Below are 22,804 nucleotides of genomic sequence, written 5' to 3'. Positions count from 1 at the left end.
CTGTGCGTAGAAACGTGAAATTTGGACAGATATTTACTTTCGCAATCTGGACATCCACTAAGAAGGGATTTTAAAAAATTTTAACCCTAAAGGGGTGAAATAGAGGTTTAAAGTTTGTATGGAAAAAAAATTAAATCGGCACCGATTTTTATAAAGTTTGAAATTTAGATTTTTAAAAGTATTTAATTGAACACGTGTTTCATCGTTTTCTAGAATTCTCCCCCTAAGGGTGCAAATAAGGGGTTGAAAGTTTGTATAGAATTTTTTTTAAATCGACACCAATTTTTATAAAATTTGAAATTCAGACTCTTAAAAGTATTTAATTGAACACATGTTTCATGATTTTCTAGAATTCTTCCCCTAAGGGTGCAAATAAGGGGTTGAAAGTATGTATAGATTTTTTTTAAATCAGGACAAATTTTTATAAAATTTAAAATTCAGACTATTAAAAGTATTTAATTGAACACATGTTTCATGGTTTTCTTGAATTCTTCCCCTAAGGGTGCAAATAAGGGGTTGAAAGTTTGTATAGAACAATCTTTAAAACGCCACCGATTATTATAAAATTTGAAATTTAGACTCTTAAAAATATTTCATTGAACACATGTTTCGTGGTTTATTAGAATTCACCTCTAAATACGCAAGCGAAGCTGCGCGCGTCCGCTAGTAATAAAAAATATTTTAAAAAAGTAAAAGCTTCACAGGTCGATGTTATTTTTAATCTTGCACTGCTATTACTGCATGCTCTTAATTCTTGCCAGATTTGATATCTTTTAGTTTCATTCTTTATCCCACATATAGCGGGGTAAGTAAAGGGAACCTGGGAAGACAATTGTGTTTCCCACTTCCTGGGATAAATAGGGATAAATGCTGGTATCTTTTGATTGCATTAATACAGAAGATTGGATTTTTCTATGCTCTAAGGTATCATAAACATGACATTTGATATTAATTTCACCTTCTTGACAGACGAACTGACGAACAATAAAGTAAGTACCTATATGAGGTCCGTTTTTTCTTTTTAATTGCTAAAGTGGATCCCTAAGATATGTAGAAATAGGGTATCAGTAACTGTTAAGGACCAATAATCGACACTTTCAACATAAGGAAATAAGTATAAAAATATATATTTTTAAATAGCCAACACTTAAACTAAATGCATATAATATAGGATGACATTTAACACATATTTTTTTCCCGCCATTTTGCTTAACGATGGTGAATTGAAAACTATATAGATAAAATAGAAATAATAAATAATATTATGGAAATGAAATTCATTTAAATGAAAGATAAATAATTATTATATAAAATAATTGCAAGAGATAAAGATTGGAATCCCACACGTTTATATTTTTATACCTTTTCTAAATATTTAACGAACTTCTGTAAAAAGTCACCTTAGAACTTTTGACTGGGTGAACCGATTTTGATGATTCTTTTTACGTCATTAACATGGAATAACTCTTTAAAAAGTATAAAAATATGTATAGTATAGAAAATAAGTTAGATGTTCCTGGTGTTGAAAAATTAGACAAAACTATTTATTTATAATACATTTATTCGTATAATTACAAATTAGTTATTTACTTATAATAAATTTATTACTAACAATTATATAAAACCCTAGCGCCCCCATATTTCAACAATATAATCGAAACCGTAGCCCCTGGCCGACTGCAGTCTGACAGTCACGTTGCTATGTCCTATCCCACCAGCTACGATGAACGCATTTGCGTACTGCGTCCTGCCATTTTCATAAGCTCGCACTGCTGATATGTAGGTGCGATAGTTGCCGCGGTATATGTAGTCCTGATATTGTATGGCGTTTGGCCTGGCGCGTTGGGCGATCTGCCTCCTGGAATTAGAAAATTGTAATGGTATGTTAAGTTATAGTAAGTCGATTATCGATAAACCGAACGACCAGATTCCGAATTTAGAGTTTGAATCCGAACTTAAAGTTTGAACTCCGAACTTAAAGTCTGAACTTAATAATGAATCCATCGTAACTTAATTAAAAAGTTAAATAAATGTCCACACAATGGTAGTAAATTGGAGCTTGAGGATCCAAACTTTGAAATATTTTAATTTATATTATTTTTTTTAGTTAGCACTGCCGTCTTAGCGTAGCGCGGCGGCGACGCGTCTGAATACAAACACGACGGTTGTAGATTTGATTCTCACTCGGGAGAACGAATTATTTTATTTTCCTCACTACACTAACAAGATAAAGCGCAGAATTGACTATCACCATAACTCAAATGATTTGAAAATTGGACAGAAGTGGGAAACAAAAATTCAGGTTCCCTCTATCTATCGTATATATTACCTTTGTAATAAAATGTCTCCCGGTCGCACCCATCCAACGTTCAGGTTGGCTCTGCTGCCATTTTGTACAGATGCAGAATTACACAACGCTGCTAGAACGGCTAGCGTAAGAAAAGACAGGAAAAATTTCATCTGGAAAAAAAATTATATTTTACTGTTATTAATTATATTTTATTGTGACACATTACCCTTAGCGCGCACTGGCGACTTTTGTCACGGTGACAATAAACTTTTTGTCACTGACATGTCACCATACTTTTCGCCACTGCGCGCACTTGCGATGACAGTGACGAAATTTTTTACATTTGATTAAATGGATCTCGAAGAGATGGTTGTCTGTGCACTTATATTAAGAAATAGAAGAAAAAGCAAATGTAGAAAATATTGGCTTTTATCTTTTCATTTGTCATAGAGCAATGGCCTCAACTCAATTTCGTCAATCAGTATTGTCATTGTCTATTTCATCTTCATGAAAACACACGTTTTGCCTTGGTGATGAACTTGACGCAATTATTGACATAAAAATTCTGTGCTGCAATGCAACACGCTGCTGTTTCATGTTTATGCGGAAGACGACTAGTATGGAAACCGCAAGGGGGAGGTGACATTTAGTTGCTAATGCGCGCACGGGCATACAAATCTACGGACGCGGTGACAGTTGCGTCACCGGCGTGTTGATGATTTTTGTCACCGTGACTGTTGCGTCACTGTCACCGTGTACATTACACTTAATGAAGGTGCGCGCATTTGGATACGTGACAATTGGGTGACTTTTTGTCCGCGGAGGACGGCAACACGCCGGTGACGCAACTGTCACCGCGTCCATAGATTTGTATGCCCGTGCGCGCATTAGCAACTAAATGTCACCTCCCCCTTGCGGTTTCCATACTAGTCGTCTTCCGCATAAACATGAAACAGCAGCGTGTTGCATTGCAGCACCGAATTTTTATTTGAAGAATGGCGTCAAGTTCATCACCAAGGCAAAACGTGTGTTTTCATGAAAATAAAATAGACAATGACAATACTGATTGACGAAATTGAGTTGAGGCCATTGCTCTATGACAAATGAAAAGTTGAAAGCCAATATTTACTACGTTTGCTTTTTTTTCTATTTCTTAATATAAGTGTACAGACAACCATCTCTTCGAGTTCCATTTTATCAAATGTAAAAAGTTTCGTCACTGTCATCGCAAGTGCGCGCAGTCGCGAAAAGTATGGTGACATGTCAGTGACAAAAAATTTATTGTCACCGTGACAAAAGTCACCAGTGCGCGCTAAGGACGGCAACACGCCGGTGACGCAACTGTCACCGCGTCCATAGATTTGTATGCCCGTGCGCGCATTAGCAACTAAATGTCACCTCCCCCTTGCGGTTTCCATACTAGTCGTCTTCCGCATAAACATGAAACAGCAGCGTGTTGCATTGCAGCACCGAATTTTTATTTCAAGAATGGCGTCAAGTTCATCACCAAGGCAAAACTTGTGTTTTCATGAAAATAAAATAGACAATGACAATACTGATTGATGAAATTGAGTTGAGGCCATTGCTCTATGACAAATGAAAAGTTGAAAGCCAATATTTACTACGTTTGCTTTTTTTTCTATATCTTAATATAAGTGCACAGACAACCATCTCTTCGAGTTCCATTTTATCAAATGTAAAAAGTTTCGTCACTGTCATCGCAAGTGCGCGCAGTCGCGAAAAGTATGGTGACATGTCAGTGACAAAAAATTTATTGTCACCGTGACAAAAGTCACCAGTGCGCGCTAAGGCTAAGGCTTACGGATATCTGTGGTTGTTCTTTGTTTTAACCGACTGTGATAGAAGGAGAGTAACGTTACGCACCACCCAATTTTCGATACATTAAGAGTGACGGAATTCAATACCGCGATTTTTCTTATTACCAGAGCGAGAAAATAAAAATACTTTATATGCTCGAGTGGGAGTCAGACCCACTTTCGTAGCGTTCACAGTCAGACGTTCTCCCACTGGTCCATGACGGCCTCAATGAATGTTCTGTAGAACCAAATTTGTTCTACTTAAAAAACATTTTTTTTGTCAATTAAGTAAATATTAATATAAATAGTAAATACCCTACCTTGTTTATGTATCTGTTAACACGTTCGATGAACTGTCACACTAATTATGATTTAAATACGCAATATAAGTGCTTATATACATATCTAGCACAGATATTCTCTTATCAAATATTTTTGTGATTACCTTTATTTTAATATCAGTCTTTGTTTTAACCGACTGTGATAGAAGGAGAGTAGCGTTACGCACCGCCCAATTTTCGATATATTGAGAGTGATGGAACTCATTTGTGATTACCTTTATTTTAATATCAGTCTATCTTGAAATAAGTAAGTGTGTAATATTTACGTATTTATATTTGTTTTTGTATCTAACCAAATCTGGGCCTTATACGGGACCGATGGGTGTTTTGACACTCACTCTCAAATTTAAAATTTGTCAAACAAATTTGTATTGTTCGAGTCCCACGTGGGGATAGAAATATTTATGTAATAAAAGGAAAAACAAAGAACTATCTACTTAATTTTACTTTAAGGACACTTTTGGAATACATAATATTATCTAAAACAATTAAATTAAAATCTACTATAAAAAAACCTTTTTTCTAAAAAAAGAAACGACTCATCAACAATTATCGAAAATCTAGATCATTTAGCAAGAAATTAATTATTAATGCGCATCACGCATGATTAGATAAAGTTGTTTACATGTAAATAAATAATACATATTATATATATTGAAATGAAGTTTCAAAGAAATGGAAATAAATGATTCATTGTTTGCAAACGTGAAGTGAATTTTGTCATCAAGACTTTCTTATTTATCAACTATTTACTCGTAAGTTATACTTTTACATTCAGTACATATCACAAAAGAAAGTACGGTTTTTGAACATTTGAACTCAATATTATTTCTTACTAACTATAAAACAGCAAAAAAAATTGTGCTTGTAAAAAGAAATATGTGAGGAGATGTAAAAACACTATTAATAATGTGAATTTATATTTTTTTTATATTTATATTAGTGTGTTTGTTATATTAGCGTTATGTATATTTATATTAGCGTTATTGATTTTGAAGACGGATTTTGAAGAAGTTGGGGATTCGATTAAATGTGTATTTAAATTTATTTTTTCATTTCTTCGCTGTGGCAGAGGCGAACGGAGTGTATTAACACTAAGTTCTCTCTGCCTACCTTTATGTGTGCGGGATACAGAGTGAAGCTGATTTATTTATTTTTTTAAATTCTGATGGTCTGATAGCAGTCTAGTTAAGTAATAACGAAAATTGTAGAACTGCTAAAATAAAAACGGTAGGAAGTAGTAGGAGTAAGTAGGACGGTAGGTAGTAAGTAGGACACGGCGGTTGTGGGATTGATTCCAACTCGAGGGAAAGAAATATTTAATATTTTCCTTTTCTCACTTTGGTAACGTAACAAAGCATGGCGTTGAGTTCCGCCTGTGAAACGTATTTATATAAATGGAAACGGGATTTCTTAACATTTAAGTCCCCAGGTTCCCTCTGCCTGTTCACCTTGCCATGTGCTATATAAATACAGAATATAGCGAAAAAAATTAATGTCGAATTTATTTTATATACAGATTGGAAGAGGCAGCGCTTCTTTTACTGAAACTGCATATAGGGTAAAATATTTCAAACCCAGAATTAAAAAAAATAACCAAGGTACCTCAACGGTTTGGACGCAGGATTTTTTTTTCATTTCACGATTTTTATCCATACCTGTATTTTGTGTGACGCACACATACGTATGCGACGTTGCCGCTTTGACAGGTAAGTGTGTGCGTGCCTATGTTATACTTTACAAATGGCGTTTTATTTTAAACGATAATTTTATAATTTATTTTGTTTGAAAAAAAACTTTCATTTTTGGGAATTATTTTTTTTCTGAATAATATTATGCTTTTATAGAGTAGTTAAAACTGTGGTTTCATTTAAAGTGGTGCTGACAATTCCATCCTGTATAATATCTTTACATCTATTTATATAATATATACATATACATGAATTTATATAATTTTATTTCATATACAACATAATTTTATATACAAAATTTACATTTTCAATTTAAAATATATGTATATTTTAATTCAAATTAAGTACGTTGAATTTTACATAACAATACAATAACATTTTACATAATCACATAAACATCCAAATAAAGTTATTGTCCGTATACTTCTATAGTGTAGTCATATCCAAAGCCTAAAGTATTTTCTATTAGGATGGTAACGTTATCATATCCAACTCCACCTTCGACGATGGATGCAGACGCAAACTGGACGACATTTTCAAAAGCTCGTACGGATGATATTCTCCAGATAAAATTATATAAAATAGTGCGAGATATGCCGAGTTGAGATCCAGGTCTGACAGATTGGCTGACGATATCCCTGAAATATTATATTTAGGTAGGGTTAAATTAAATAAATTTTACTTGAATATCGTAGCTCTAGCCCTAGTAGCTAGCCGTAGTCCTAGCTAGCAGTAGTCCTAGCCTACCCTAGCTAGGGTAGGCTAGAATATTAGTGTTAGACATTCTGACATTTTAGTATACTAGATACTTAAAAATCAGCTATTTTTAAATGAACACAATGAGGTTTTTTAATATGTTAGGTAAATAATTAACGAAATCACATTTTTCATAATCAGTTACATGATCTTGCGTTCTCCACTTTCAACTCAGTTCTCCACTTTTCATTCAAATTCGAAGCATTGTATTTTAAGTTGCTAAAAGAAAAAATGTAAAGCTGCTTTTTTATTGTCAGTTTGAAACAAAATCAAAAATTGCAGAATTTTTATGCAAGTTGTTTTTTTAGGGCTATATTATAAATTGGAACATAATAATTAAAATGTATATGCATGTACCTGCGTAACAGTCGGTCTCCTGGTCGTACTGAACCGACCACGAAGTTGCTTTGACCACTATTATGCAATGAAGCATGGCATACAGTGGCGCAAACAGCTAACGCTACTAACGAGAGGAAGTACTTCATCTGAAAGTATACGATTTCTTTATTATATCTATATAAAATCCCATTGTGGCACAGGCACACAGGCGTGCGAGTGTAAGCGCGACGATTCTCAGTTTGATTCCCATAATATATTTTAATTTTCTCATTCTAGTAACGAGGTAGAACGCGGCGTTGAGTACCAACACTCAACGCTTCGAGAATTTGGTGGAAAGTGAGAAACGGAAGTGTCTTAATGAAAACAAAGTGTGTGAAGTGTGTTTAGCACGCACACTGGATTCCTAGGTTATCTCTGCCCACCACTATGTGCAGTATCCTGCACATCCGCACTTTAAATTATTAACATTTTGCCGCTCTGTTATACGAGCTGTGGATTCCCCCATTCGGCGTGCAATGTCGATAAATCGTGGGGATCAGAGCGTCTGACTCCAGTTTCTACTGCTTCCAAAAAATGAACGACAGTAATTACTTGTAATACGCTCTAAATTTTAATGATATCCTTAATTAATTATATTTAACAATTATTATATTTAATATGTTACCTTTTGTGTGTTTGTATGTGCACTTTAGAAAACTGACTGATTTAGATAATTGGGGCTACCATTATATTATAAGAATTGTGGTTTATCAGATAGGAATTTCGTCTAGTGATAATGTAACGAATTATTATTTTTGATTCGTACATAGGTAATAATACGATTTACCTACAGCGATAACTAATATCAAAATTAAGAATATAATAATCTAATGAAGTATAAGATAATTTATATTAGTTTCAAGTAATTAAGAAAAACATTTTGAAAAAAAGTGAGTGATATGTCTAGTAAAATTATTGTTCCTAGTTTTATCTACCCAAGCACTTGCCATCTCCTATTATACAAAAAATATTTCTGTCTACCCCCAAAACACTGCTAATGTGTTATTATTGAAGAAAAGTAGTTTTCTTAACATAAACTAAATAAATTCACGCTTTATAAAATTAATTTATAAACGTAAGATTTAAGTTGCGCGAGGCAGTCACAAGCGTGCGACTGTAAATTCCAGAGGTTGCGGTTTCGATTCCCACTTGAGGAAAAAAAATATTAAATATGCGTTATACGTTCCCTCGTTCTGGAAACGAGGCAAATTGTGGCGCCTGTTGAGTAGTTGAGTTGCTCAATATGCAAAGGACTTAAAAGGTAAATTCATAATTTTCTTCTACATGCTGTATTGACTGGGAATGATGCCAGTTGACAACTAGAAGTAAAAACAATGTCAATTATCACATGGTATAATTTAAACACGTATCTTAATTCTTAGTCGCAAATCATAATATAATCCTATAAGAATTCGATAATTGCTTAGAAATAGTTTAAAGATCAAATAAACCATGATTTCGTAAAAGTTACCTATCACCCATATCTATGGGACGGAGAGAGACTTCTGTCGCAACAAAGTAAAACTGGACATACTGCCCTCTAGAAATTGAGACTTATCAGATACGAATTCCATTTCAATCGTTAGAAAATCGTTTTTTATTCGTAAACACAAGATAAGAGTAATCCTAAAGTGACAAATATACAATTAGCGAGAATAATGATCTTATAGCAGATAAGATACGATTTCGGATGAGGCAGACAGGCCAATTACAATAGATTATGTTCCTGGTTTCCAATGGAGTGGAAAGCTTATGAGATTATACATATTATATCTGGTGGTTATTTTGATCTTTGGCAAGGGCATCAAGTATAATATAATAGTTTACTTATTCAGTCCGTTTATTTACATTCGTTCATATTGTGTAAATAGTTGGACAATGGACGGGCAAAATTAAAAACCTAAAACAAGTGGCAAACGAGTCTAATTCAGACTCCAGTCATATCCAAAATCATCAAAATAAAAATATCGGATTCGGTTACGGCTACGAATAATTTTTTATTTCGGATATCTGATAGTTTGGGTTACGGAGCTCCATAACATCCCTGTTCAAAAGTTGTCAGTTAATATTTTATTTGCATTGGTTTACCCTCTGATATACTAGCATATATTATAGCAATAGCATACAAAAACATAAATATGGCTGATCAACAATTGGCTAACTAATTCGACAACATAGCTTTAAAAATACGTACAGGCGAATTAATACTCCCCTCCATTTTGAAGTCGGTTAAAGAGTTAAATGAAAGTTCATTTCAGAAAGTGATCCGAAAAGTCTATTAAAAAAGTAGTTGTTTATGATTGTTTTCAAGGTAGCTATAGCATAATAATTGTGCAACTTTAAAGCTCTCGCCAAGAAAGAGTTTGATATACAAAATAAAATTGTAAACCGTTATGGAGCAATCATGTGCTTGTAGAAACAATGCATACATAATGAGTTAAAAACAGGTTGTGGGTTCTATTACCACTGAAGCTATTTTCTATATATAATTAACAAGGTGAGCTGTAAGACTTCCACAACTCAAAAATTCGAACAAAACGAGATATTTAATTAATTACGAGAATTAATACGATGGAAACAGTGCCCAAACCACTTAATCGTCACTAAATTTGCTATAAGTGAAGAAAGCAAGTATTGTAGAGTTTGTGAAGAATACGTAAAACAGCTCCAGTTAAGGATATATAAATAAAAAAACCAAGAACATAGGTCAGTTCGGGTCAGTTGTGAACCTTCTGAGTGAAACCTCCCTGAAGCGACATGCTATTACCTAACCGCATAAAAATAAACTCTAAACCAACGAAAAGGTAAAATTCAACGTCGCACTTTGCCTTTTTACCAGAGCGAGACAATGAACATTAAAAATATGTCATTCCCCCTAGTGGTAATCGAACCTACGACCTTAGAGTTTACAGTCACACGCTTGCGCCATTGCGCCACTACGGCCTCAAACGCCTTATAGATAATCAGTAATTACACCTCAATATGGCGCATAGCCTGAAATCATACGAGCGATCATCGATCAGCGATCATCATTACGAGCCAAAATACACACGAGGCCTAAAATATTGACTTATTTAATGGTGTGATTATTGAATTGATTCCCACTCGGGGGAAAGAAATATTTAATATTTTCCTTTTCTCACTTTGTTAACGAGGCAAAGCGTGGCGTTGAGTTCCGCCACCACTCAACATGCAACGCCTCGAGAATTTGGAGGAATGTGGGAAACGCAAGTGATACGGGATTTCTTAACATTTAGGTCCCCAGGTTCCCTCTGCCTGTTCACCTTGGCGTGTACTATATAAATACAGAGTACAGCGAAAAAAAAGGTAATGTCGAATTTATTGAATATATCATATCTTTACATTTATTTATTTAATACATACATATGTATACATGAATTTATATAATATCTATAAATTTACATTTTCAATTTAAAATATATGTATATTTTAATTCAAATTAAGTACGTTGAATTTTACATAACAATACAATAACATTTTGCATAATCACATAAACATCCAAATAAAGTTATTGTCCGTATACTTCTATAGTGTAGTCATATCCAAAGCCTAAAGTATTTTCTATGAGGATGCTAACGTTATCATATCCAACTCCACCTTCGACGATGGATGCAGACGCAAACTGGACAACATTTTCAAAAGCTCGTACGGATGATATTTTCGAGTTAAAATTGTATGAAACAGTGTGAGATATGCCGAGTAGAGATCCAGGTCTGACAGATTGGCTGACGATATCCCTGAAATATTATATTTAGGTAGGGTTAAATTAAATTATTTTTTCTTGAATATAGTAGCCGTCGTCCTAGCCTACCCTAGCTAGGGTAGGCTAGGACGATGTTAGTGTTAGAAATTCTGACATTTTAGTATACTAGATATTTAAAAATCAGCTATTTTTAAATGAACACAATAGGTTTTTTAATATGTTAGGTAATTAATTAACAAAATCACATTGTTCATAATCAGTTACATGCTCTTGCGGTCTTCACTTTCAACTCAATTCTCCACTTTTCATTCAAATTCGGAGCATTGTATTTTAAGTTGCTAAACGAAAAAAATGAAGCTACTTTTTTGTTGTCAGTTTTAAGGAAAATAAAAAATTACAAATTTTTTATGTAAGTATTTTTTTTAGGGCTATATTATAAATTGGAACATAATAATTAAAATGCATATGCATATACCTGCGTAACAGTCGGTCTCCTGGTCGTACTGAACCGACCTCAAAGTTGCTTTGACTATTATACAATGAAGCAGAATGGCACACAGTGGCACAAACAGTTAGCGCTACTAACAAGAGGAAGTACTTCATCTGAAAGTATACGATTTCTTTATTATATCTATATAAAAGAGCCCATTGTGACGCAGGCATACAAGCGTGCGAGCGTAAGCGCGACGATTCTCAGTTTGATTCCCATAATATATTTTAATTTTCTCATTCTGGTAACGAGGTAAAACGCGGCGTTGAGTACCAATACTCAACGCTTCGAGAATTCGGTGGAAAGTGAGAAACGGAAGTGTCTTAATGGAAACAAAGTGTGTGAAGTGTGTTTAGCACGCACACTTGATTCCTAGGTTACCTCTGCCTACCACTATGTGCAGAATACCGCGTAGAACACCGTCTGAATGTTAACTTCTGACTTTGTCTCCACCCTGGGGAATGATAATATTTAAATTCTTAACATTTTGCCGCTCTATTATACAAGCTGTGGATTGCCCCATTCAACGTGCAATGTCGATAAATCCCAGACGGTGATCGTGGGGATCAAAGCGTCTGACACCAGTTTCTCTTTGCATCCTACAATACTCGTATGCAGGATAAACCATTAAACTGCTTCAAAAAAATTAACGACCGTAATTATTTGTACGCTCTAAACCTCAATTAATTATATCCTTAATTAATAATATTTAACAGTCATTATTTTTAATATCTTACCTTTAGTGTGTTTGTATGTGCACTTTAGAAAACTGACTGATTTAGATGATCGGGGCTACCATTATATTATAAGAATTGTGGTTTATCAGATAGGAATTTCGCTTAGTGATAAAGTAACGAATTATTATTTTTTCATTCGCACACAGGTACTATGATTACCTACAGCGATAATTAATATCAAAATTAAGAATATAATAATCTAATGAAGTATAAGATAATTTATATTAGTTTCAAGTAATTAAGAAAAATATTTTTTTAGGTTATATGTGTGTGAGATGTCTAGTAAAATTATTGTTCCTAGTTTTTTCTACCCAAGCAATTGCCATCCCCTAATATGTATAAAAAATATTTCTCTCTACCCCCAAAACACTGCTAATGTGTTATTATTAAAAAAAAGTAATATTTCCGTAACAATAACGACTTCAAGATAAATTCACGCTCTATAACATTGCGAGATACAACAAGAAGCTAAAAAAAAGATTTAAGTAAATCTATATTACATAGATTGACTGTAAAAACAAATTTCATTTCTAACCTCAGCCATCAATACTAGCAATAAAACCTGTGCTGAAGTCTCCACAGGAAATGTTTATAGAGTTTTAGATCGTAAATTGTTAATCATTGCAAGGAAAGCCTCAGTTAGATTTGGCAACGGCCCAGAATCCCTACTGAGACTGACTTGTGCCTACAATTATTGAAATGACTATCAAATGTTATAAAAATATTGTATTTACATTGTATTCGAACACGGGGAAAATTTTCTAGTAACTCATAAGGTCGTTTATTCCTATAATTGTATAATTCAATGAACTCGATTTAAAATTTTGGGAATCGGTACTACATTAGTCTTCATTTAAGTTTTAAGCAATATTTAAAATTTAAAATAAGATTATAAAAAAATCTTCGTATACTTTTATGAATTGAATATGTTGTTTTCCTAATTATTTAAACGAATTAGTAGCTGTTTAGTATTTTTGTAATTACAATCCTCAATATGCAAAGGACTTAAAAGATATTTGAATAGATTCATATTTTTTTTCTACATGCCGTATTGACTGGGAATGATCCCAGTTGACAACTAGAAGTAAAAATAATGTCAATAGTCACATGATATTATTTAAATATGTATCTTAATTCTTAGTCGCTATAAAAATTCGATAATTTTGTGATTTAAATTGTTTAGAAGATGATAGAGAATTAAACCATGATTTCGTAAAAGTTACCCATCCCCCATAGTCTCTCTCGCAACCAAGTAAAACTGGACCCTGTAGAAATTGAGACTTATCAATACGAATACGAATTCCATTTCAATCGATAGATAATGTTTTTTTATTCCTACACATGAGATAAGGGTATCCTAAAGTGATAAATATACAATTAGAGAGAATAATAATCTTATAGCAGATAAGATACGATTTCGGATGAGCCAGATAGGCCAATTACAATAGATTATGTTCCTGGTTTCCAATGGAGTGGAAAGCTTATGAGATTATACATATTATATCTGGTGGTTACCTTGATCTTTCTGGCAAGGGCATTACACGTTCATATTCGTTCATATTATGTAAATAGTTGGATGGATGACAATGGACAGATAAAATAAAAAACCTAAAACAAGTGCCAAAATAAAAAACGAGTCTAATTTAGACTCCACTCATATCCAAAATGATCTAAAAAAATATATTGGATTCGGTTATGGCTACGGATATTTTTTTTATTTCAGATATCTGATAGTTTCGGTTACGGACTCCATAACAACCCTGTTCAGAAGTTATCAGTTAATATTTTATTTGCATTGGCTAATAAACTAGCATATACATAAATATGTCTGATCAACAATTGGCTGACTAATCTGATAACATAGCTTTAAAAATACATACAGGCGAATTAATACCCTCCTCCATTTCGAAGTCGGTTAAAGAGTTAATGGAAAGTTCATTTCAGAAAGTGATCCGAGAAGTCTATTAAAAAAGTAGTTGTTTATGATTGTTTTCAAGGTAGCTATAGCATAATAATTGAGCAACTTTGAAGCTCTTGCCAAGAAAGAGTTTTATATACAAAATGAAATTGTAAACCGTTATGGAGCAATTGTAACGTGCTTGCAGTGACAATGTATACATAATGACTTAAAAACAGATTGTGGGTTCTATTACCACTGAAGCTATTTTCTATATATAATTAAACAAGGTGAGCTGTCAGACTTCCACAACTCAAAAATTCTAACGAAACGAGATATTAAATTAATTACGAGAATTAATATGATGAAACCCCAACTCAAGAACCAAGCCAAAACCAAGAACCAAGGTCAGTTCGGGTCAATTGTGAACCATCTGAGTGAAAACTCCCTGAAGTGATATGCTATTACCTAACCGCATACAAATTAACTGTAAACCAACAAAAACGCAAAATTCAACGTCGCTCTTTGCCTTGTTACCACAGCGAGGAAATTAAAATTAAAAATATTTAATTCCCCCTATTGGTAATCGAACCTACAACCGTAGAGTTTACAGTCACACGCTTGTGCCATTGCGCCACTACGGCCTCAAAGGCCTTATAAATAATCAGTAATTACACCTCAATATGGTGCATAGCCTGAAATCATGCCAAAATACACACGAGGCCTAAAATATTGACTTATTTACTCCAAATTTTCACAGCAATAAATTTATCTTTTAAATACGACACATAAATCCTGGACTAACCTTTGGCTGCTCGCCAGGTCGGTCGGAGTCGGTCATTGCATAATGTGAGATAGTCGTTTTCCTATACGAGGCGATAATAAAAGTGACACAAAAAGTAACTCTAAATATTTCAGCAGTTCAGAAAATCAATTCAAGGAGTAAAAATCTCCCACAGTGATGTAAACAACATAAATAAGTTGTAACAAGATTTCGACGTATAGTTTCTCCTGGATAGCCTGGAAAATGTAAAAGTTGCATGAAGATGTTAAAATGTTTTCTCGTCACGTTACCTTACCTTAGCTGCACACTGTATCCCGCATATAGGAGGGTAGGAAATAGGGAATAGGGAAGGGAATTTATTATTAAGATAGTCTGTTCCCCACTTTTCCGCCGAATTTTCGAAACATTGTGTGTTGAGTGGCGATCCTCCACAGATAGTGCCACTGCGCTACGATAGCCACATGTTATCTGATTAAAGAATGATTTTAAATACCTTTATCTTTAGCTTAAGGTGTGCTAAATCATACGAACAAAATTTGATTTCAGATATCGTAGAAACCATCAACTTTCCTTATCATTTACTTAAATCGAACATAGTATGAATACTATAGAATATTTCCTTAAAATAGAATAGAATCTGGCATCAATATACCATTTATCGAGAAGACCAAGACTATTTTATAGCACTTCCTGGATTTCAGAATCCAAGCCAAATATTTATATAATAAAAAAGATATGTTAGTTTAACAGAATTCATGGTATTCTCCAAAGTGAGCGAAAACGCATGTGGCGATGCAAAATTGCCTTTGTCAACATGTGATTGTGTTGGATCTGTTCCAATGTTGCAATTTACATACCTATACTATACCTCTATATTAATATTATAAAGTAGAAGCGTTTGTTCGATTGTACGCGCTAATGTCAGGAACTACTAATTCAAATTGAAATGTTCTCTACGGCTATAACTATATTGTATCAGGTTGGCAGTTTCAGTATAAGTTATAACCCATAGTTGATGCAGCTGGAATTACTTGAGGCACTTTGAATGTGTTACAATTTTTATTCCTGACTGATGCTCTCATCTCACATACGGTTTTTTATGCATCGTATGAATAACAAGAATATGAAATGGAAATATAAATTTGAACTTTTATTGGCATAAGCATAAGAAAAAAATGGTGATAATTCGCATTACTCATCTCTGACCCTCAAGCTAGTTATTGTAATAAAGAATACTTAATGTCTCAATCCCACATAGTTAAATGAAAAGAATATGTTCAAACGGTATTTGACTAGGAATATTAAATTAGTTAGTTTCTGTTTTCTGTCACAGTTACATCGGCTAACGGAAAATTGTGACAGAAAACAGAAACAAATGATAAAAACTACAAAACTCCATCAACAAAATATATAACTAAAACATACGGGATAATGTTATGGAGATCGCGTATTGGAGACCTAAGTTGAAATATAATCCTAATCAATCAATCTATCCTAATCAGTCAATAAAATGAATATGAAAAACATATTTTCATAGACAAATTCATTGTCTATGAAAATATTAACTTAAAAAATATAATTAAAACTGTTAAAGGAAAACAATGTCGACGTCGCAAAAATTAATCGTATAATTTGTCAAAATCTCACACCAGGCTATATATCACTGCGGTCACGTCGCCCAGCGATTCTTTATATGATAATCATTTTCATATTGTTTTGCATTATACATACTTCATGGGTACTTGTCAACTTGTTTTAATTTGTTCTGTTCACTGCTCACTCAGATGAGATGAGAACGAATAAGTTAAAGTAACGAATAAGCAGAGAGAGAGAGAGAGAGAGACTGTTAAAACACTTCACTCTCAACTTTCCGTCGATTTCTAGAGACATTGCGTGTTAAGTGGCGGCACTCCATGCCACGCTTTGCCTCGACCTCAAATATTTCATTTTCTCAAGTAGGAATCAAACCCACGACCTGTCGATGTTACAGTCTGCCCCTGCACCACAACTGGCCCCAATCACGTACCCATTCACGGGGGCTTAAAACATATTGTAAACTATTATATTTCGAATAGTAACTCTTATTCTATAAACACATTTTCCCATAATAGTACTGATTAATATTGTTTGTTTGCAGGCAGTGTCCGATTCAATGTTGGTCGAGCTGAAAGCATGTTTCATGGAGGCGTATGACGACAATCAGGACGGCAAAATTGATATACGAGAGGTAATATATTGAAAACAGTCGATTGTGAACAGACATGCCTATTAAAAATGGCTATGGCTGCTTAAAATATCAACGCTTATTTTGAATACTGTCTTTTACCTGGGCTTGTTTAAATGGAAATAACTAAGGAAGTGGTATATGACACATTCTAGATGCGTGAGGCGCCTCTGATCGCTGGTACTAGGTATTTACACACTATTGTGTCGCCCATGAACGTAGGAATAGGAGCTCGGGCAGGCCATGCCCACCCCATAATAGTCTTATGCGGACACCAAAAATTTTACAAATTTATTTGTTTTTCTAACAATAAGTTTACCCTGAAAACTAAAAACATTTATACAAACATATATTCTCAAACCTTAATAAAGTGTAGTTTTGAGTTACGCCAGGTCACTACATACAAGTAAGTTTTTTCTCTAAATCACCCATGACCACGGACCACTGCTACTGTAGTGTTCGAATCACTAGCTTCAGCTTAGTCCATCTTAATGCTATAAAATATTTGCTCTAAAAATTTTATATGAAGATGTGATAGTCGCTTCTTTTATTTGTGAATGTCGCTTCTTTTATTTTGCTTCGTTTTTCGAAGGAAAGGTAAAATTTAAAAAAACATCATTTTTATATACTATTTGAAAAAAAGTACAGCCAAAATTCATAGAAAGCTTCATTGTAAGACGAAACGTGCTCGCGCCGTACGAATAGCGTGTAGGTAAACAACTGTGTCTGGAACAAAAGCGAAAAAGAACATTTTCGACCTCCATTTGAGCGTTGAAAGGGTGAAGAATAATTACAAGTGCACGCTGTATGACGCCGGCTTTTTTGAAATTCCGTTCTTTTATCATTACTTATTAAACATGTCTTTTAAGATACTGTTTTTGTTTTCTTTATTTAGTATTATTTTTATAGTTTTCCTCTTTCTTTTAGCCATCCCAGAGAACCTCAGTATTTATTTTACATATTAACTATTCTGTTATGGGCGAAGGGCGCTGGGTTGCCCGTGCGTACCCAAGAATAGTTTTGTGCCTACCCCATAAATTTTAATAACTAACTAAACTAGAATAACCTGAAAATATAAAAAAAAAACTTTTACACGATTTTGTTTTACAGCTGGCTCAGCTCCTTCCGATGGAAGAGAACTTTCTTCTTCTATTCAGGTTCGATAACCCTCTAGAATCAAGCGTGGAGTTCATGAAAGTAAGTACTTTTAGATAAGTATACATACTACATTATATAAAATTTAAAACGATTTTAATTACGAAAACTATAACTTTAAATTAAAATATATATTTCATAATATTGTGCAATTTAGTTGATGAATTTAAATCACAACATGCATGCCTTAAAAGTTTGTAGGAAAGTGGAAAACGGAAGTGTCTTAATAGAGAATGGAGTGTCTTAACATTAGGTTCCCAAATTCACTCTGCCAACCCTACCACCTTCTATAAGCCGTATACAGCGTGAAATATCCTAAAACAACGCCAAACTTGTGACAATTTTCAAAGTTAATTAAAATTTTACCTTATTTAATTACTATCAACAAACCTCCTTATTTCCGTCGCAAAGTTCCTCTAACCGCTTAACCGTTAGCTACAATAATACGTGGGTACTTTTTTAAATGGAGCTTCCCTTTTATTGTTCTATGTAAGAGATGGTCGTGCTTGTCCTGAGCTCCAATTCGAGTTTTATGTTTCATAAACATGTCAATATAAATGTTGTAATTTTATTGTCGTTATTCTATTGATCACAATTCTCAAGAAATTTGAACAGATATTATATTCGTATAATATAAAGATAGGTAGAAAGAAAAAATCTATATACATATATAAAATCGAAAGGTCACTCACTCATCACGAAATCTCAGAAACTACAAGTGCTAGGAATCTGAAATTTTGCATAGGAGTTACTTATAGGACGTAGGTGCTCGCTAAGACGGGAATTTGCAATATTCGACTTCTAAGGGATTGTTTTGGGGTTGAGAGTTTGTATGAAACTTCGTTACTACAAATGCTAGGAGTCTCAGATTTTGCATGGACGTCACTTATAAGACGTAGGTACTCATGGACAGAAATTAATAATAACGTAGTTCATGCAGGCGAAGCCGCTGGCGGGCCGCTAGTAATACATATTTTTTCAAAATATTGATTAACATAAATAAAAGCATCTTAAATACCATAAAATATTTCAACATCATACAATATTTAATTAAGCAACACAAATGAAAAGCAAAATTAAACCACTGACCTAGATCTCTGAGCTATGACACTATTACAGTAAATAACAAGTTGGGGAAGTCAATTATTGGTCCGGCATCGTTCAGTAATAGCCGCTTAGGTCTTCTGAGTTTAAAGGAGAACTAAATGTGGATTACATTTTGCTGTGTTATTATGCATATAATTATGTTTTAATCCAACTTTGAAGCAAAGCTTAACAGATTTAATAGTAGGTGTTGTTTTTTAGTGAGTATAAGTAAGTACTGTAAAAAACAGTCAAATTCGAGTTTGTCTCTACCGAGGGCCGTTTCAATTTCATGATTGTATATGAAAATTGGATTTTTTTCTTTGTTGGCATTGTAAAAGAAAAAGTTCAAAAAATTCTTGGTCAAATTTTACAACTGTAGGTCCACGGGAAGCACCCATATATTTTGATAAATCGGCGGATTTCATACGGAACGCACCAAAACCGAAGCCTAAAAGCTCATATCATTTAATTGTGTTGACTTACAATCTTATTTTTTTCTTTGCTCCAAGGGATCATATACCTGAAAATTTTATTTTAATTTTAACCTTATGACTTCCACATGATCTGAGATAAATGGTCCTGGCAGACGAACAGACAAACAGTAATATAAGCAGACGGACAACACAGTGACCTTTAAGAATATTTTCTTTTAGATAGCTATAGTAAATCAAAAATTGCGCTGTTTTACCTCGATGGTCCTAAAGGATTTTAACCATTAAAAATGTTATATCGATACCAATTCCAGTTATATTCTCTTATAAAACATTATTTTGATAGAATATTCAACAAGTACAGTGTAGAGTGTAGAGGAATTATTAAAATCAATATTGCTACAGATCTGGAGGGAATACGATACTGACGGCAGCGGATACATCGAGGCTGACGAGCTTAAGGTATTATTGATAATGCTCCTTCTATATAAATTTAATGATCCGGTATATAAGCATGTTATATAATTTAGACAAAGTTTCATGATCTTTTATGTCTATGATTAGGAGTAGAATGAAGCCTAAACCTTTTTTCATTTTGATATCAAATTCTCTTTAATTATTTTTTGGGTAAATTATAATTGTATTTTTCTTATAAAATTATTTATAATAAAAAGGGCCTAGTAAAGCCGAATCTGCTTAAGCGGATAAACAGCGGAATTAAACATCGCAATACCTACATAAATGTGTATAATTTATATTATGATATTCCGATTCCAAGAAGCTGATACGCGGCCTTCGTGGAACAATAGGACAATGTATAACTAAAAACGAGATGGTTGTGGGCTCGGTTCTCAATCATCGTAATAAATTATTTTCATTTCCTTAATAACAAGATAAAGAGCGGCGTTAAATCCCCCCACAGAACACGGAATGTCTCGAGAGTTCGGCGAGAAGTGAGTAGCAGATTGTCTTAACGCTAACTTCCCTTTGCCTACCCCACTAAATGCGGAATACAGGAATACAGGATGAAGATGAAAAGAAAATACTCGTATTTTAGTATTCAATTTACCTCAACATTTTCATTTTTTTAGTATTCAATTTACCTCAACATTTTCTATGGCCGCCGGCGTCACCCCCACATTGAGATTGAAAGCTTGTTGACTTGGTTCTCTTACACCTTTCACGTTTACATCTTCCACTTTGCAATTCTATTGTAAATTATGCTAATGCTTTCAGAATTTTCTTCGCGATCTCTTGAAGGAGGCGAAAAAGATAAACGACGTGTCTGAAGATAAACTTATAGAATATACCGACACTATGGTAATGTCTTTTGTTTTGTATTGAAATTGCTGTTTAAATATTGGTTTGTAATTATCATATTTTTTTTATTTATTACATACAAATAATTTGAAATATTAATACTTTTAAACACTAACACTTTTTTAGAAAATGTATAAAAATTTATTCGTATTGGGATTTGAAGCCGCGCCTCTTGGAACCCGTCCAAGTGTTTTGGCTACAATGTTATACATTATTTCCTTCGCTATGAACATATACCTGACTAAATGGAGAATTTGTAGGTTTTATTTATTTTATTTCCCTACTTATGGAGGGTTAAAAAAAAAGTTTAATTATTTAATATTTTTGTGTATAAAATAATAATAGATTTCGGTCTTTAGAATTTCATACTTAACACCGGCACATATTGGTGACAAGAAATCGTAGAATCATATTTCATAATTATCTCAAAAATACAGAAAAAAATATTCTTAACTTATTATTTTTTATATCGACAGCTTCAAGTATTCGATTCGAACAAGGATGGTCGACTTCAACTTTCTGAAATGGCAAAGTGAGTATATTAATAATACTGCTAATTTGGTAAAAACATTATACAATTGCAACACTTTACAATAACAAATAAAATATTCCAAATTCAGTCAATATTTATTTATTATTAATATTTTATATAGGAAACTGAGTGTTTTCCCACTAGGTTCCCAGCTACCCCTGCCCGCACATAGCTGGTGCAGGATACAAAAAAATAACTTAATAATATGAAGCAAAAAGTGCGAAACTAAAGAAGAAAAAACAATTGAAACACTCAAATATAAAATCTTTCACGTTAAAAATTCTATTTCACTGTAGTTTGGACAACACAGTGCATAACAGATCAAACTTCTGCGGATAGCAAAAGGAATATTTTATAATATTTCAAATAACCAAGACCGTGTTGTGCAAGTTTTAAATAATAAAATTGTTATAACAACGTTAGTATATAATAATGAAATTATTATTATAAATTATAATTATAAAATTATTATAACAACGTTGTTTGTTATAAGTACATAGAACAAACATCACGCTTTTCAAAGAATTTTTATAAACAAAGAAAATGTTATTTATAAATATTTCCAATTTTTATCTGTCTACTTATTTTGTTACATTATTTTTATCTAAGTAATTATAGTGGCTCAGATTGTTATTAACTTGATATCCTATCGATACGTTAAAATCGCCTTAATTACTAATTTCATTATTTATTTCATTATCTTTTTATTTTTTATGTCAATATTTTTTTACACTCTATCTCGCTTATAGCAGGGTAGGCAAAAGGAACCTATTGTTAACCGATCAATTGATTTACTCCAAAAGTTATCATCATCATTGCTCGTTAAGTAGGGGAAATCAACGCTATAGTTTGTCTTACCAGAGCAGGAAAATAAAAATGATTTACCCCGCGGTGTAGAAACCGAACCACGTTTACACTTTCAATATATTCTCATTGAATTAAATTAAAACAAAGGTTGATTTTTAATTTAAAAACAGATTAAGCACACTTAGGTACATTCTAAGGATCGAGGATATGCATTATGTAAAAAGTTAAATAAAATATTATTAACATTTAATAAAAACCTGCTAAATTACAGATTGCTACCCGTTAAGGAGAACTTCCTTTGCCGTCAGGTGTTCAAGGTGAGTGACGTCTAATTTCCCGATGCG

General features: G+C 33.3%; 4 protein-coding genes across 5 annotated transcripts in view; 1 reads left to right on the top strand and 3 right to left on the bottom strand.

Moving 5' to 3' along the window:
• Cbp53E (Calbindin 53E) overlaps window positions 1-22,804 on the top strand; it is a 62,580-nt gene that overhangs the window by 33,736 nt on the left and 6,040 nt on the right. For both annotated transcript variants that reach the window (XM_085194116.1, XM_085194115.1), the window contains exons 4-9: window positions 17,043-17,132; window positions 18,240-18,326; window positions 20,207-20,263; window positions 21,038-21,121; window positions 21,598-21,653; window positions 22,732-22,777. In XM_085194116.1, the coding sequence (XP_085050242.1) occupies window positions 17,043-17,132; window positions 18,240-18,326; window positions 20,207-20,263; window positions 21,038-21,121; window positions 21,598-21,653; window positions 22,732-22,777 (420 nt within the window). The remainder of the gene's footprint in view (window positions 1-17,042; window positions 17,133-18,239; window positions 18,327-20,206; window positions 20,264-21,037; window positions 21,122-21,597; window positions 21,654-22,731; window positions 22,778-22,804) is intronic.
• On the bottom strand, window positions 1,544-4,583 carry LOC146533482 (putative salivary secreted peptide). The gene is made up of 3 exons (XM_085194117.1): window positions 4,428-4,583; window positions 2,330-2,460; window positions 1,544-1,858 (listed from the first exon to the last, which is right to left on the bottom strand). Exons 2-3 carry the CDS (start codon window positions 2,458-2,460, stop codon window positions 1,627-1,629), a joined length of 363 nt encoding a protein of 120 aa, XP_085050243.1. The 5' UTR covers window positions 4,428-4,583; the 3' UTR covers window positions 1,544-1,626.
• On the bottom strand, window positions 5,947-8,003 carry LOC146533481 (putative salivary secreted peptide). The gene is made up of 3 exons (XM_085194119.1): window positions 7,899-8,003; window positions 7,253-7,380; window positions 5,947-6,777 (listed from the first exon to the last, which is right to left on the bottom strand). Exons 2-3 carry the CDS (start codon window positions 7,378-7,380, stop codon window positions 6,549-6,551), a joined length of 357 nt encoding a protein of 118 aa, XP_085050245.1. The 5' UTR covers window positions 7,899-8,003; the 3' UTR covers window positions 5,947-6,548.
• On the bottom strand, window positions 10,625-12,323 carry LOC146533480 (putative salivary secreted peptide). Its single transcript, XM_085194611.1, has 3 exons — window positions 12,225-12,323; window positions 11,473-11,600; window positions 10,625-11,031 (listed from the first exon to the last, which is right to left on the bottom strand). The coding sequence occupies exons 2-3, from the start codon at window positions 11,598-11,600 to the stop codon at window positions 10,803-10,805; spliced, it is 357 nt and encodes a 118-aa protein (XP_085050737.1). The 5' UTR covers window positions 12,225-12,323; the 3' UTR covers window positions 10,625-10,802.

This window comes from Heliconius melpomene, chromosome 12 (assembly GCF_056956725.1).
Source record: "Heliconius melpomene rosina isolate 202511_hmr_F chromosome 12, ASM5695672v1, whole genome shotgun sequence".
Lineage (NCBI taxonomy): Eukaryota > Metazoa > Arthropoda > Insecta > Lepidoptera > Nymphalidae > Heliconius > Heliconius melpomene.
The sequence above is the reverse complement of the archived record's forward strand: the minus strand, read 5'-3'. Positions and strand labels throughout refer to the sequence as shown.